Below are 12949 nucleotides of genomic sequence, written 5' to 3' on the forward strand. Positions count from 1 at the left end.
AGTTTTTAAAGTGCTAGAAAATCAGATTGACAACTACATATGTAACAATCAATGAAATATCCTAAAAATTTAAAGTAAATTTTAGGATGCCCTGACTAACAATTTTAAGATGAATCATCCTTCAAGCTACCTTTCTAGGCTATAATTTTTTTTTTTTTTTTTTGCGGTACACGGGCCTCTTACTGCCGTGGCCTCTCCCGTAGCGGAGCACACGCTCCAGACGCGCAGGCCCAGCAGCCATGGCTCATGGGCCCAGCCGCTCCACGGCATGTGGGATCCCCCCGGACCGGAGCATGAACCTGTGTCCCCTGCACCGGCAGGCGGACTCTCAACCACTGCGCCACCAGGGAAGCCCTCTAGGGTATAATTTAAAGAATTTGGTTAAGTACTTGCAATGATGTAACAACTCAATATATAACCTAAAATATGCTGATATCTAAAACACATTCTTTTAAAGGCTGAGAAAAATCTAAGAGAAGAAGACCTTGATGATCAGTGAAAAATGAAGACAGTGACAACCAATATTTACTAAACTACTCCAGTAAATGCTCAATTTTAGGAAAGACAAGGGAATAGGATTTCTGGACAAAGTCTGTGTGCAAATGACCAAATATCTTTTTATTACACTTTTAAACTATAAGGTTAAGAAAAAAGAGATTGGTTCAAAATGAGTCCAAACAGTTCTTCTGTATGAAGAATAACAATCTAAAGCAGGTTTTAGCAAACTATGGCCCGTGGGCCAAATCTGGCTCCTCACCTGTTTTTGTATAGTGTGCAAGGTAAGGATGGTTTTTACACTTGTAATGGTAGAAAAACATTTCAAAGAAGAATATTTTATGATACGTGAATATTATATGAAATTCAAATTTCAATAAACTTTTACTGAAATACAGCCACTCATTAATTTGCACATTGTCTATGGTTGCTTTTGGGCTATAGCAGCAGAGTTGAGAAATTGTGTCAGGGATCATACAATCCACAAAGCCTGATAGTTACTTTACCATCTGGACCATTACAGGAGAAGTTTGTCAACCCCGACCTGAAGATGAGGATGAATACCTGGAGGCACAGGAATAGTGACCCACCCATTTAATATTCAATAATGCTTTGAAAAACAGCCACAGGGAAAAGAAACACAAAGTATAACAGAACAAAGTGAATAAATAACAGCTGAATCGAAAGAGAAACCAGTCTGTGAAGCTCTTACAGCCATACCAGGAATGTATGCTATTCTCCTGCCTCTGGAAGGTATTTTATTCTTTGTAGGAGCAACATTTTCTTGTTCAGTTGCAGAAGGAGTGTAGCAACTATTTGCACCTCTATAACTTATTGCCAGTTCTTACGCCATGATAACCATAATGAAATCACTCCCATGAAACATTTTAGGGGTTGCTATGGGACTAACTGTGACATCAACCGAGCATCATGTACGAACAATGACAGGACAGGGAGAAGTAACAAAGGGGTACTGTGAGCTGCCTGAAGGGGTAAGAATTATAACTAGCTAGAAAAGTTTTATGAAATAAATGCATTTAAAGTTATTTTAAAGTAATTTCTACATTTTAATGTTATCTTAAACATTCAATGAAAATTATTTTCATAAAGTAGATACAAGAAGAGCTCAAGAAGAAAAAAGCAACATAGAGATTGTTTATATTACTCTTCATTAAAAGCTTCAGTACATAAGACTAAGGATACTCAGATTAGAGACTATGAAATTGGTAGAGCACTCCTTAGGACTGAATCTGCTCTTGATTCTTCCTCACATCATGTCCTGGACCTGGTGTGTTGTACCCTACAGCGAAATCTGGCACGGCTTAGTTCAAATAGACAAACCATATGTGAAAAGTTATATTCCTGGGATGCAGGTAAAAGACAACAGATTGAAAATCAATTTCCTTAAAATATATCTGATGATTTCCACCAGCACTGCTAATAGGTATTTGAAAATAACCCTGTTTTTAAAAAACCAGATTAGTCTTCCCATCTGCTTAATATAAGGAAAAAAAATAAACAATACTTATTTTTGCCACTTGAGAAGAGGTATTTTGAAACAGAGACAAGAATTCAACGAAACTGAACACGCTATTAACAATCTTTTAAAAATTCTGTAAATGGATTAAAAAAAAAATCAGACCCTGAGCTTGATACATTTGCTTGGAAAACAGTATCTCAAGAAAAAGTTACAAACCCACACTTGTTTTAGGAAATGGCACCACTGTTCTGAAGATGAGCTGAAGAGATTTACTGCTGCCCCTTACCTCCGATTCTGCCTCTAACACCTCTTCACTGGTTCGGGTCCGATCTTTTGGTTTCTTCCACGTCTTTGGTGCAGTTATAGCTGTCTGAGCTGAAACAGAAAAGCAGACTGCCATTACTTCCCACTGCAAAGTTTGGAAATATTAGGTCTAAAAATGATACCCGTGTTCAAATTTAGCAGACAAAAAGAGGGCTTCCTCCACACTGAGGAGATAGATGGATGATAAAGTGAAGAACTGAGTAGCTGTGTGTGGCCCAAAGATTGCAATGGCAAATGTCTTAGGCACAAATTGGTCACATCAGTTCATATGGCCTTCAATCAGTGGCCTAAGTTCCTCCTATTTCAAGGTTAGGACATACTGAGGTACATAATTCAGTATGAGTTGAGTATGTATATAAGAAACTGCCCTACCAGCCAATTCTAGACTTGGGCCTGGTTCTGCTGTTAATCAACTATGTGATCATAAGCAAGTCACACTTCTCAGGCACCAGCATATTCAACTATAAAGTATAAGAGTAAGATTAGAAGATATCTAAGGTTCCTTTAAGCCACAAAAAATATTAAATTCCAGATTCTGTTTTTTTCTTAATGATTTTTAAAAACATTTTATTTATTTTTGGCCATATTTCGGGTCTTCGTTGCTGTGCACAGGCTTTCTCTAGTTGTGGCGAGTGGGGGCTACTCTTCGTTGTGGTGTGTGGGCTTCTCATTGCAGGGGCTTCTCTTGTTGCGGAGCACAGGTTCTAGGTGCACCAGCTTCATTAGTTGCGGCACGTGGGCTCAGCAGTTGTGGCTCCTGGGCTCTAGAGTGCAGGCTCAGTAGTTATGGCGCATGGGCTTAGTTGCTGTGTGGCATGTGGGAACTTCCTGGACTAGGGATGGAACCCATGTCCCCTGTATTGGCAGGTGGATTCTTAACCACTGTGCAAGCAGGGAAGTCCCCAGATTCTGTTTTAAAAAGCTTTCTAGGCAACTCCCTGGTGGTCCAGTGGGTAAGACTCGCATTCCTAAATGCAGGGGGCCCAGTTTCGATCCCTGGTCAGGGAACTAGAACCCACACGCATGCCTCAACTAAGAGTCCACATGCCGCAGCAAAGATCTGTGTGCCGCAACCGGAGCAGCCAAAAGAATTAAATAAATAAACAAACAAATAAATAGATAAAAAAGCTTTCTAGACAACAAAAGGATACTTTGATTAAGATTTCATTAGATAGGCAGCACTTCTACAACATTCAGTTCTCACTTCACATAAGTACTGTTGCCTACCCTTTCATACTGCTGGGGTGAAAATTAAGGAAGAAACAGATAATTTTTTTTTTTCTTTTTGGCCATGCCACACAGCTTGCCGGATCTTAGTTCCCAGACCAGGGATCGAACCTGGGGCCCCAGCAGTGAGAGCACCTAGTCCCAACCACTGGACTGCCAGGGAATTCGCAGAAACATAATTTTTATTGAATTATTCTATTGTACCAGAAGTTTTAGGTGGAAAGTTAAGCTTACAAAGGATTTTTAAAATTTTATTTGGCTTACAAATTCCACAAAATCATTCAACACTTGGATGTACAATTTAATGATAATTTAAACATCACACAGCAAATAGAATATATTAAAAGGATCCCACAAAAGGAATAAACACAAAGCTGAAGGGAACCATCTACTCTGATTCCTTATAGAAATAAAAGATCTCATTGAGACTAAACCAACTAATCTCTCTGGGGCAGGTTCAAATCTTTTTTGGAAGAACAGTAGAATATAAACACTCACACTGGTCTGGGGAACATGGAAAAGGAGACATTTAACCATCTTCTCAAAATTACTGCACCGTCATAAAAATACGTTGTAAATCTCCTTTGTTACACACACCTCAAACCAATTTGTCTTTAGCCTTCCCTTCACAGACCATAAGGAACAATAAAGCATTATTAGACCAACTGTTATTCTTCCTTTGTGGCCTACCAAGGTAAATAATTTTCTCAAAGTATGGAACTCAGATTATGGTAACTATGGGTGGGTTTAAATTCGCTGTTGCCTCATAGTCTTATGATGAATGTGTATATTCATGTATTCATGTATGTGGTATGTGGTGGTCTCTTTTCAATTTTTATGAATCTTCTGATTTTATATAACCAGTCCATTTTATATGCATCTCTCTGAAATGCTTCTGATTAATTCTGCATCCACAGAAGAATCCTTTTTAAGAGCTATAGAGAGCTTGAGGAAACTGTACATTTAAATTAACATTTTGTTTCATATATGCATGAATTCAGCTCTAATTTCCATTCATGGAAAAGGGGAAGACTACTTTCTGGAGGATTTGTTAAGACGAAACACAAACTCAGGAGTAGTTTCCTCTTAACAAAAAAACCAAAGATGTAGACAAACTTTTCCTTCAAAACTGTATCAAATGTACCCAACCCCAAAACATTAGACAAAACATTTCTTCCACGGGTAACATAACACATATAACATGCTTTTTAAAAATTAGCTGCGTACACAGCAAGAACTGTTACTCTATTCAAGTGGTTAAAGTTTTGATTTAAAGCAATAATTCACAAAAAGAGCTGAGAGAAAGCACACACCTCTTTAGGAGATACTCAGTCCTTTAAAAAACTGGACACAGATACACACCTAGTGTCTAGTGAGACTGTGATATACTAACCCTCTCCTACCATTACTGATGGAGAGGTGCAGTAACCTTTGGTGTGTTAGAGTAGGGAGAAGAAGAGGTAGGCGGGAGGAAGCAAGGGAGGGAGAGACACAGAGACAGAAACACCAACTGCCAGATTTAAAGGACAATTAATACCAAGTTAGCTAGAAGAAGGGAAGTAAATTTAACATACTGTCTCAGATTTGTTCTTTCCTTTCTGGTCCATTCCCAACGCCTATACCTTAATTAGGCCCTTACTACTGCACTGAGTTAACAAGAGATAGTCTCAAATCACTGCCTCCATTTTCTTATTTTAACATATCATGTGCAATACTGCCTGAATTATGGTCTCTCTAAAGAATTGATTTGATTGGTTATTCTTCTACTTAAAATATTCCTTAAGGCATCATCCACAGTGCCAAGCAAAGTTCCTTACACAGGATAGGCATTCAAATTTGTTGACTGAACAAATGACAGCAGCTCTCTGTTACAAGAGGTACTACCAACATTCCCAGGACAAAGACAAATTCTTTCCCCCTTGTCTTGCACCACAGGAAAAGTGACAATCTCTGGATGAGATTCATAATTACCTGAATTTAGAGATGCTTAAAGGAGCCTCCCCAACTCTCTATAAGAATTCAACTCTTAGAGGCACACTGAATTTCTACTACTTTAAAATACAGAATAAGTAAATTCCAACAGTAGAGCAATGCTATGATTTCAAGATTTTTGCAAATTTTTACATTATGGGAAAATTGTTTTCCCTCAGAGCTCTTTTTATGAAATGACTAATATATAAATTCTGAAAAATATTTGGGACACAGACAAGTTTAATCACTGGGTTTTAATAAACAAACGGGATCAGGAAACTTGCACAGACCTCTTAGATAGCTTCATCCACCAGAGGGCAGACAGCAGAAGCAAGAAAAACTACAATCCTGCAGCCTGTGGAACAAACACCATATTCACAGAAAGACAGACAAGAAGAAAAGGCAGAGGGCTATATACCAGATGAAGGAACAAGGTAAAACCCCAGAAAAACAACTAAATGAAGTGGAGATAGGCAACCTTCCAGAAAAAGAATTCAGAATAATGATAGTGAAGATGATACAGGACCTCGGAAAAAGAATGGAGGCAAAGATCGAGAAGATGCAAGAAATGTTTAACAAAGACCTAGAAGAATTAAAGAATAAACATCTAGAAGAATTAAAGAACAAACAAACAGAGATGAACAATACAATAACTGAAATGAAAAATACACTAGAAGGAATCAATAGCATAATAACTGAGGCAGAAGAACGGATAAGTGACCTGGAAGACAGAATGGTGGAATTCACTGCCACAGAACAGAATAAAGAAAAAAGAATGAAAAGAAATGAAGACAGCCTAAGAGATCTCTGGGATATCATTAAACGCAAAAACATTCGCATTATAAGGGTTCCAGAAGGAGAAGAGAGAGAGAGAAAGGACCCGAGAAAATATTTGGAGAGATTATAGTCGAAAACTTCCCTAACATGGGAAAGGAAATAGCCACCCAAGTCCAGGAAGAGCAGAGAGTCCCAGGCAGGATAAACCCAAGGAGAAACACGCCAAGACACATAGTAATCAAATTGGCAAAAATTAAAGAAAAAGAAAAATTATTGAAAGCAGCAAGGGAAAAATGACAAATAACATACAAGGGAACTCCCATAAGGTTAAACAGCTGATTTCTCAGCAGAAACTCTACAAGCCAGAAGAGAGTGGCATGATACACTTAAAGTGATGAAAGGGAAGAACCAACAACCAAGATTACTCTACCCAGCAAGGATCTCATTCATATTTGATGGAGAAACCAAAAGCTTTACAGACAAGCAAAAGCTAAGAGAATTCAGCACCACCAAACCAGCTCTACAACAAATGCTAAAGGAACTTCTCTAAGTGGGAAACACAAAAGAAGAAAAGGACCTACAAAAACAAACCCAAAACAATTAAGAAAATGGTTAACAGGAACATACATATCGATAATTACCTTAAAGATGAATGGATTAAACGCTCCAACCAAAAGACGTAGGCTCACTGAATGGATACAAAAACAAGACCCATATATATGCTGTCAACAAGAGACCCACTTCAGACCTAGGGACACATACAGACTGAAAGTGAGGGGATGGAAAAAGATATTCCATGCAGATGGAAATCAAAAGAAAGCTGGGATAGCAATATTCATATCAGATAAAACAGACTTTAAAATAAAGAATGTTACAAGAGACAACAAAGGACACTACATAATGATCAAGGGATCAATCCAAGAAGAAGATATAACAATTATAAATATATATGCACCCAGTAAAGGAGCAGCTCAATACATAAGGCAATTGCTAACAGCTATAAAAGAGGAAACCGACAGTAACACAATAATAGTGGGGGACATTAACAGCTCACTTACAGCAATGGACAGATCATCCAGACAGAAAATTAATAAGGAAACACAAGCTTTAAAAGACACAATAGCTCAGATAGATTTAATTGATATTTATAGGACATTCCATCCAAAAACAGCAGATTACACTTTCTTCTCAAGTGCGCACAGAACATTCACCAGGATAGATCACATCTTGGGTCACAAATCAAGCCTCAGTAAATTTTTTTCTTTTTAATAAATTTATTTATTTATTTTTGGCTGCGTTGGGTCTTTGTTGCTGCGTGCGGGTTTTCACTGGTTGCGTCCAGCGGGGGCTACTCTTTGTTGCGGTGCGCAGGCTCCTCATTGTGGTGGATCCTCTTGCTGCGGAACACGGGCTCCAGGCACGTGGGCTCAGCAGTTGTGGCTCGCGGGCTCTAGAGCGCAGGCTCAGCCGTTGTGGCACATGGACCTAGCTGTTCCATGGCATGTGGGATCTTCCCGGACCAGGGCTTGAACCCGTGTCCCCTGCATTGGCAGGCAGATTCTTAACCACTTCGCCACCAGGGAAGTCCAAGCCTCAGTAAATTTAAGAAAATTGAAATCATATCAAGCATTCTTTTCTGACCACAACGCTATGAGATTAGAAATCAATTACAGGGAAAAAAAGGTAAAAAACACAAACACATGGAGGCTAAACAATACATTACTAAATAACCAAGAGATCACTGAAGAAATCAAAGAGGAAATGAAAAAATACCTAGAGATAAATGACAATGAAAAAACGATGTTCCAAAATCTATGGGATGTGGCAAAAGCAGTTCTAAGAGGGAAGTTTATAGCTATACAAGCCTACCTGAAGAAACAGAAAAATCTCAAATAAACAATCTAACCTTACACCTAAAGGAACCAGAGAAAAAACAAAGAAAACCCTAAGTTAGCAGAAGGAAAGAAATCATAAAGATCAGAGCGGAAATAAATGAAATAGAAACAAAGAAAACAATAGCAAAGATCAATGAAACTAAAAGCTGGTTCTTGAGAAGATAAACGAAATTGATAAACCATTAGCCAGACTCATCAAGGAAAAGAGGGAGAGGACTCAAATCAATGAAATTAGAAATGAAGGAGAAGTTACAACAGACACTGCAGAAATGCAAAGCATCCTAAGAGACTACTACAAGCAACTCTATGCCCACAAAATGGACAACCTGGAAGAAATGGAAAAATTCTTAGAAAGGTATAACCTTCCAAGACTGAACCAGGAAGAAATAGAAAATATGAACAGACCAATCACAAGTAATGAAATTGAAACTGTGATTAAAAATCTTCCAACAGGGCTTCCCTGGTGGCGCAGTAGTTGAGAGTCCGCCTGCCGATGCAGGGGACACAGGTTCGTGCCCTGGTCCGGGAAGATCCCACACGCGGCGGAGCGGCTGGGCCCGTGAGCCGTGGCCGCTGAACCTGCGTGTCCGGAGCCTGTGCTCCGCAGCGGGAGAGGCCACAACAGTGAGAGGCCCGCGTACCTCAGGAAAAAAAAAAAAAAAAAACTTCCAACAAACAAAAGTCCAGGACCAGATGGCTTCACAGGTGAATTCTATCAAACATTCAGAGAAGAGCTAACACCCATCCTTCCCAAACTCTTCCAAAAAATTGCAAAGGAAGGAACACTCCCAAACTCATTCTATGAGGCTACCATCACTCTGATACCAAAACCAGACAAATACACTACAAAACAAGAAAATTACAGACCAATATCACTGATGAATATAGATGCAAAAATCCTCAACACAATACTAGCAAACAGAATCCAACAACATATTAAAAGGATCATACACCATGATCAAGTGGGATTTATCCCAGGGTTGCAAGGATTCTTCAATATATTCAAATCAATCAATGTGATACACCATATTAACAAACTGAAGAATAAAAACCATACAATCATCTCAACAGATGCAGAAAAGGCTTTTGACAAAATTCAACACGCATTTACGATAAAAACTCTACAGAAAGTGGGCACAGAGGGAACCTACCTCAACATAATAAAGGCCATATATGACAGACCCACAGCAAACATCATTCTCAATGGTGAAAAACTGAAAGCATTTCCCCTAAGATCAGGAACAAGACAAGGATGTCCACTCTCACCACTATTATTCAACAGTGTTGGAAGTCCTAGCCACGGCAATCAGAGAAGAAAAAGAAATAAAAGGAATACAAATTGGAAAAGAAGTAAAACTGTCAGTTTGCAGATGACATGATACTACACGGAGAGAATCCTAAAGATGCCACCAGAAAACTACTAGAGCTAATCGATGAATTTGGTAAAGTTGCACAACACAAAATTAATGCACAGAAATCTTATATTCCTATACACCAATTATGAAAAATCTGAAAGAGAAATTAAGGAAACACTCCCATTTACCATCGCAACAAAAAGAATAAAATACCTAGGGATAAACCTACCTAAGCAGGCAGAAAACTACAAGACACTGATGAAAGAAATTAAAGATGATACCAACAGATGGAGAGATAGATAGACCATGTTCTTGGATTGGAAGAAACAATATTGTGAAAATGACTATACTACCCAAAGTAATCTACAGATTCAATGCAATCCCTATCAAATTACCAATGGCATTTTTTACAGGACTAGAACAAAAAATCTTAAAGTTTGTATGTAGACACAAAAGACCCTGAATAGCCAAAGCCAAAAACGGAGCTAGAGGAATCAGACTCCCTGACTTCAGACTATACTAACTACAAAGCTACAGTAATCAAGACAATATGGTACTGGCACAAAAACAGAAACACAGATCAATGGAACAAGATAGAAAGCCCAGAGATAAACCCATGCACCTATGGTCAACTAATCTACGACAAAGGAGGCAAGGATATACAATGGAGAAAAGACAGTCTCTTCAATAAGTGGTGCTGGGAAAACTGGACAGCTACATGTAAAAGAATGAAATTAGAACACTCCCTAACACCATACACAAAAATAAATTCAAAATGGATTAAAGACCTAAATGTAAGACCAGACACTATAAAACTCCTACAGGAAAACAACACTCTTTGACATAAATCACAGCAAGATCTTTTTTGACCTACCTCCTAGAGTAATGGAAATAAAAACAAAAATAAACAAATGGGACCTCATGAAACTTAAAAGCTTTTGCACAGCAAAGGAAACCATAAACAAGACAAAAAAACAACACTCAGAATGAGAGAAAATATCTGCAAACGAAGCAACTGACAAAGGATTAATCTCCAAAATATATAAACAGCTCAAGCAGCTCAATATTAAAAAAACAAACAACCCAATCCAAAAATGGGCAAAATAACTAAATAGACATTTCTCCAAAGAAGACATACAGATGACCAAGAAGCACATGAAAAGCTGCTCAACATCACTAATTATTAGAGAAATGCAAATCAACACTACAATGAGGTATCACCTCACACCAGTCAGAATGGGCACCATCAGAAAATCTACAAACAACAAATGCTGGAGAGGGTGTGGAGAAAAGGGAATCCTCTTGCACTGTTGGTGGGAATGTAAATTAATACAGCCACTATGGAGAACAGTATGGAGGTTCCTTAAAAATCTAAAAATAGAATTACCGTATGACCCAGCAATCCCACTATTGGGCATATACCCTGAGAAAACCATAATTCAAAAAGACACATGCACCCCAATGTTCACTGCAGTACTATTTACAATAGCCAAGTCATGGAAGCAATGTAAATGTCCATTGACAGATGACTGGATATAAAAGATGTGGTGTGTATATATATATATATATATATATATATATACACACACACACACACACACACACACAATGGAATATTACTCAGACATAAAAAGGAATGAAATTGGGTCATTTGTAGAGATGTGGATGGATCTAGAGACTGTCATACAGAGTGAAGTAAGTCAGAAAGAGAAAAACAAATATCGTATATTAACGCATATATGTGGCACCTAGGAAAATGGTACAGATGAACTGGTCTGCAGGGCAGAAACTGAGACACAGATGTAGAGAACAAATGTATGGACACCAAGGGGGGAAATGAGGTGGGGGGTGGGTGTTGGTGTAAAAAAAAAAAAAAAAAAAAAAAAAAGAATTCTTTTTTACACTTCAAAAATTTAACATAGTCCGGAATAGGAAAATCTACAGAGACAGAGAGTAAATTAGTGGTTGTCAGAGGCTAGGGGGGAGAATGGGGAATTACTGCTAGTGGGTAGTGGGTACAGGGTTTCTTTTTTGCATGATGAAAATATTCTGGAAGTAGATAGTGGTAATGATTGCACAACTTCGTGAATGTACTATAATCCACTAAATTGTACACTTAAACGTGAATTTTATGGTATGTGAATTACATCTCAATAAACCCATTATTTTAGAAAAATAAAAAATAAAATAAAATAAACAACTGGACTACATCAAACTAAAAAGCTCCTGCACAGCAAGGGAAACCGTCATCAAAATGAAAAAGCCAACTGACTAAATGGGAGAAGATATTTGCAAATCATATATCCAATAAGAGGTTAATATCCAAAATATATAAAGAACTCATACAACTCAACAGAAAAAAACAAACAAATTGATTTAAAAAATGGGCAGAGGATCTGAATAGGCATTTTCCCAAAGACAAAATACAGATGGCCAACAGGCACATGAAATATGTTCAACATCACTTATTATCAGGAAAATGCAAATCCAAACCACAATGAGATATCAACCACACCTGTTAGAATGGTTACTATCTAAAAGACAAGAAATAACAAATGTTGGAGAGGATGTGGAGAAAACGGAACCTTTGTACACTGTTGTTGGGACTGTAAATTGTTGCAGCTACTATAGGATATAGTATAGAGATTCCTCAAAAAACTAAGAATTGAGCTACCACAAAACCAAGCTATTCCACTTCTGGGTATTTATCTGAAGAATGTGGAAACACTAATTTAAGAAGATATACGCACCCCTGTGTTCAATGCAGCATTATTTACAACAGTCATGGTATGGAAACAACGTTAAGTGTCCACTTACAGATGAATGGAAAAAGATGTGGGGTGTGTGTGTGTGCGCACACACACACACACACAACGGAATACTACCCAGCTATAAAAAATAATGAAATCCTACCATTTGTGACAACATGGATGGACCCTGAAGGCATTATGCTAAGTGAAATAGACAGAAAAAGACAAATATTCAATGATTTCACTCATATATTTGGAATATAAAATAAATAAACAAACAAAATGAAATCAGAACAAACTCACAGAGGGCTTCCCTGGTGGCGCAGTGGTTAAGAGTCCGCCTGCTGATGCAGGGGACATGGGTTTGTGCCCCGGTCCGGGAGGATTCCACATGCCGCGGAGCGGCTAGGCCCCTGAGCCATGGCCCCTGAGCCTGCGCGTCTGGAGCCTGTGCTCCGCAACGGGAGAGGCCACAACAGTGAGAGGCCCGCGTACCACAAAAAAAAACCAAAAAAACAAAAACAAACTCACAGATACAGAGAACAGGTTAGTGGTCACCAAAGGGGAAAGGAGGTGGGAAAAATGAGTGAAGGGGGTCAACTGTACGGTGAGAGACTGTAACTCGATTTGTGGTGCTGATCGCTCTGTAGTGTATACAGCTGTAGAACTATAATG

The 12949-nt window shown here is 38.4% G+C and overlaps 1 protein-coding gene across 10 annotated transcripts in view; it reads right to left on the reverse strand.

The window, feature by feature from the left end:
* Positions 1–12949, reverse strand: part of EIF4G3 (eukaryotic translation initiation factor 4 gamma 3) — a 367346-nt gene that overhangs the window by 90384 nt on the left and 264013 nt on the right. For all 10 annotated transcript variants that reach the window (XM_079928402.1, XM_079928400.1, XM_079928399.1 and 7 more), the window contains one exon: positions 2262–2350. In XM_079928402.1, coding sequence (XP_079784528.1) covers positions 2262–2350 — 89 coding nt within the window. The remainder of the gene's footprint in view (positions 1–2261; positions 2351–12949) is intronic.

Source organism: Stenella coeruleoalba (assembly GCF_951394435.1).
Source record: "Stenella coeruleoalba genome assembly, chromosome: 1".
NCBI classification, from domain to species: domain Eukaryota; kingdom Metazoa; phylum Chordata; class Mammalia; order Artiodactyla; family Delphinidae; genus Stenella; species Stenella coeruleoalba.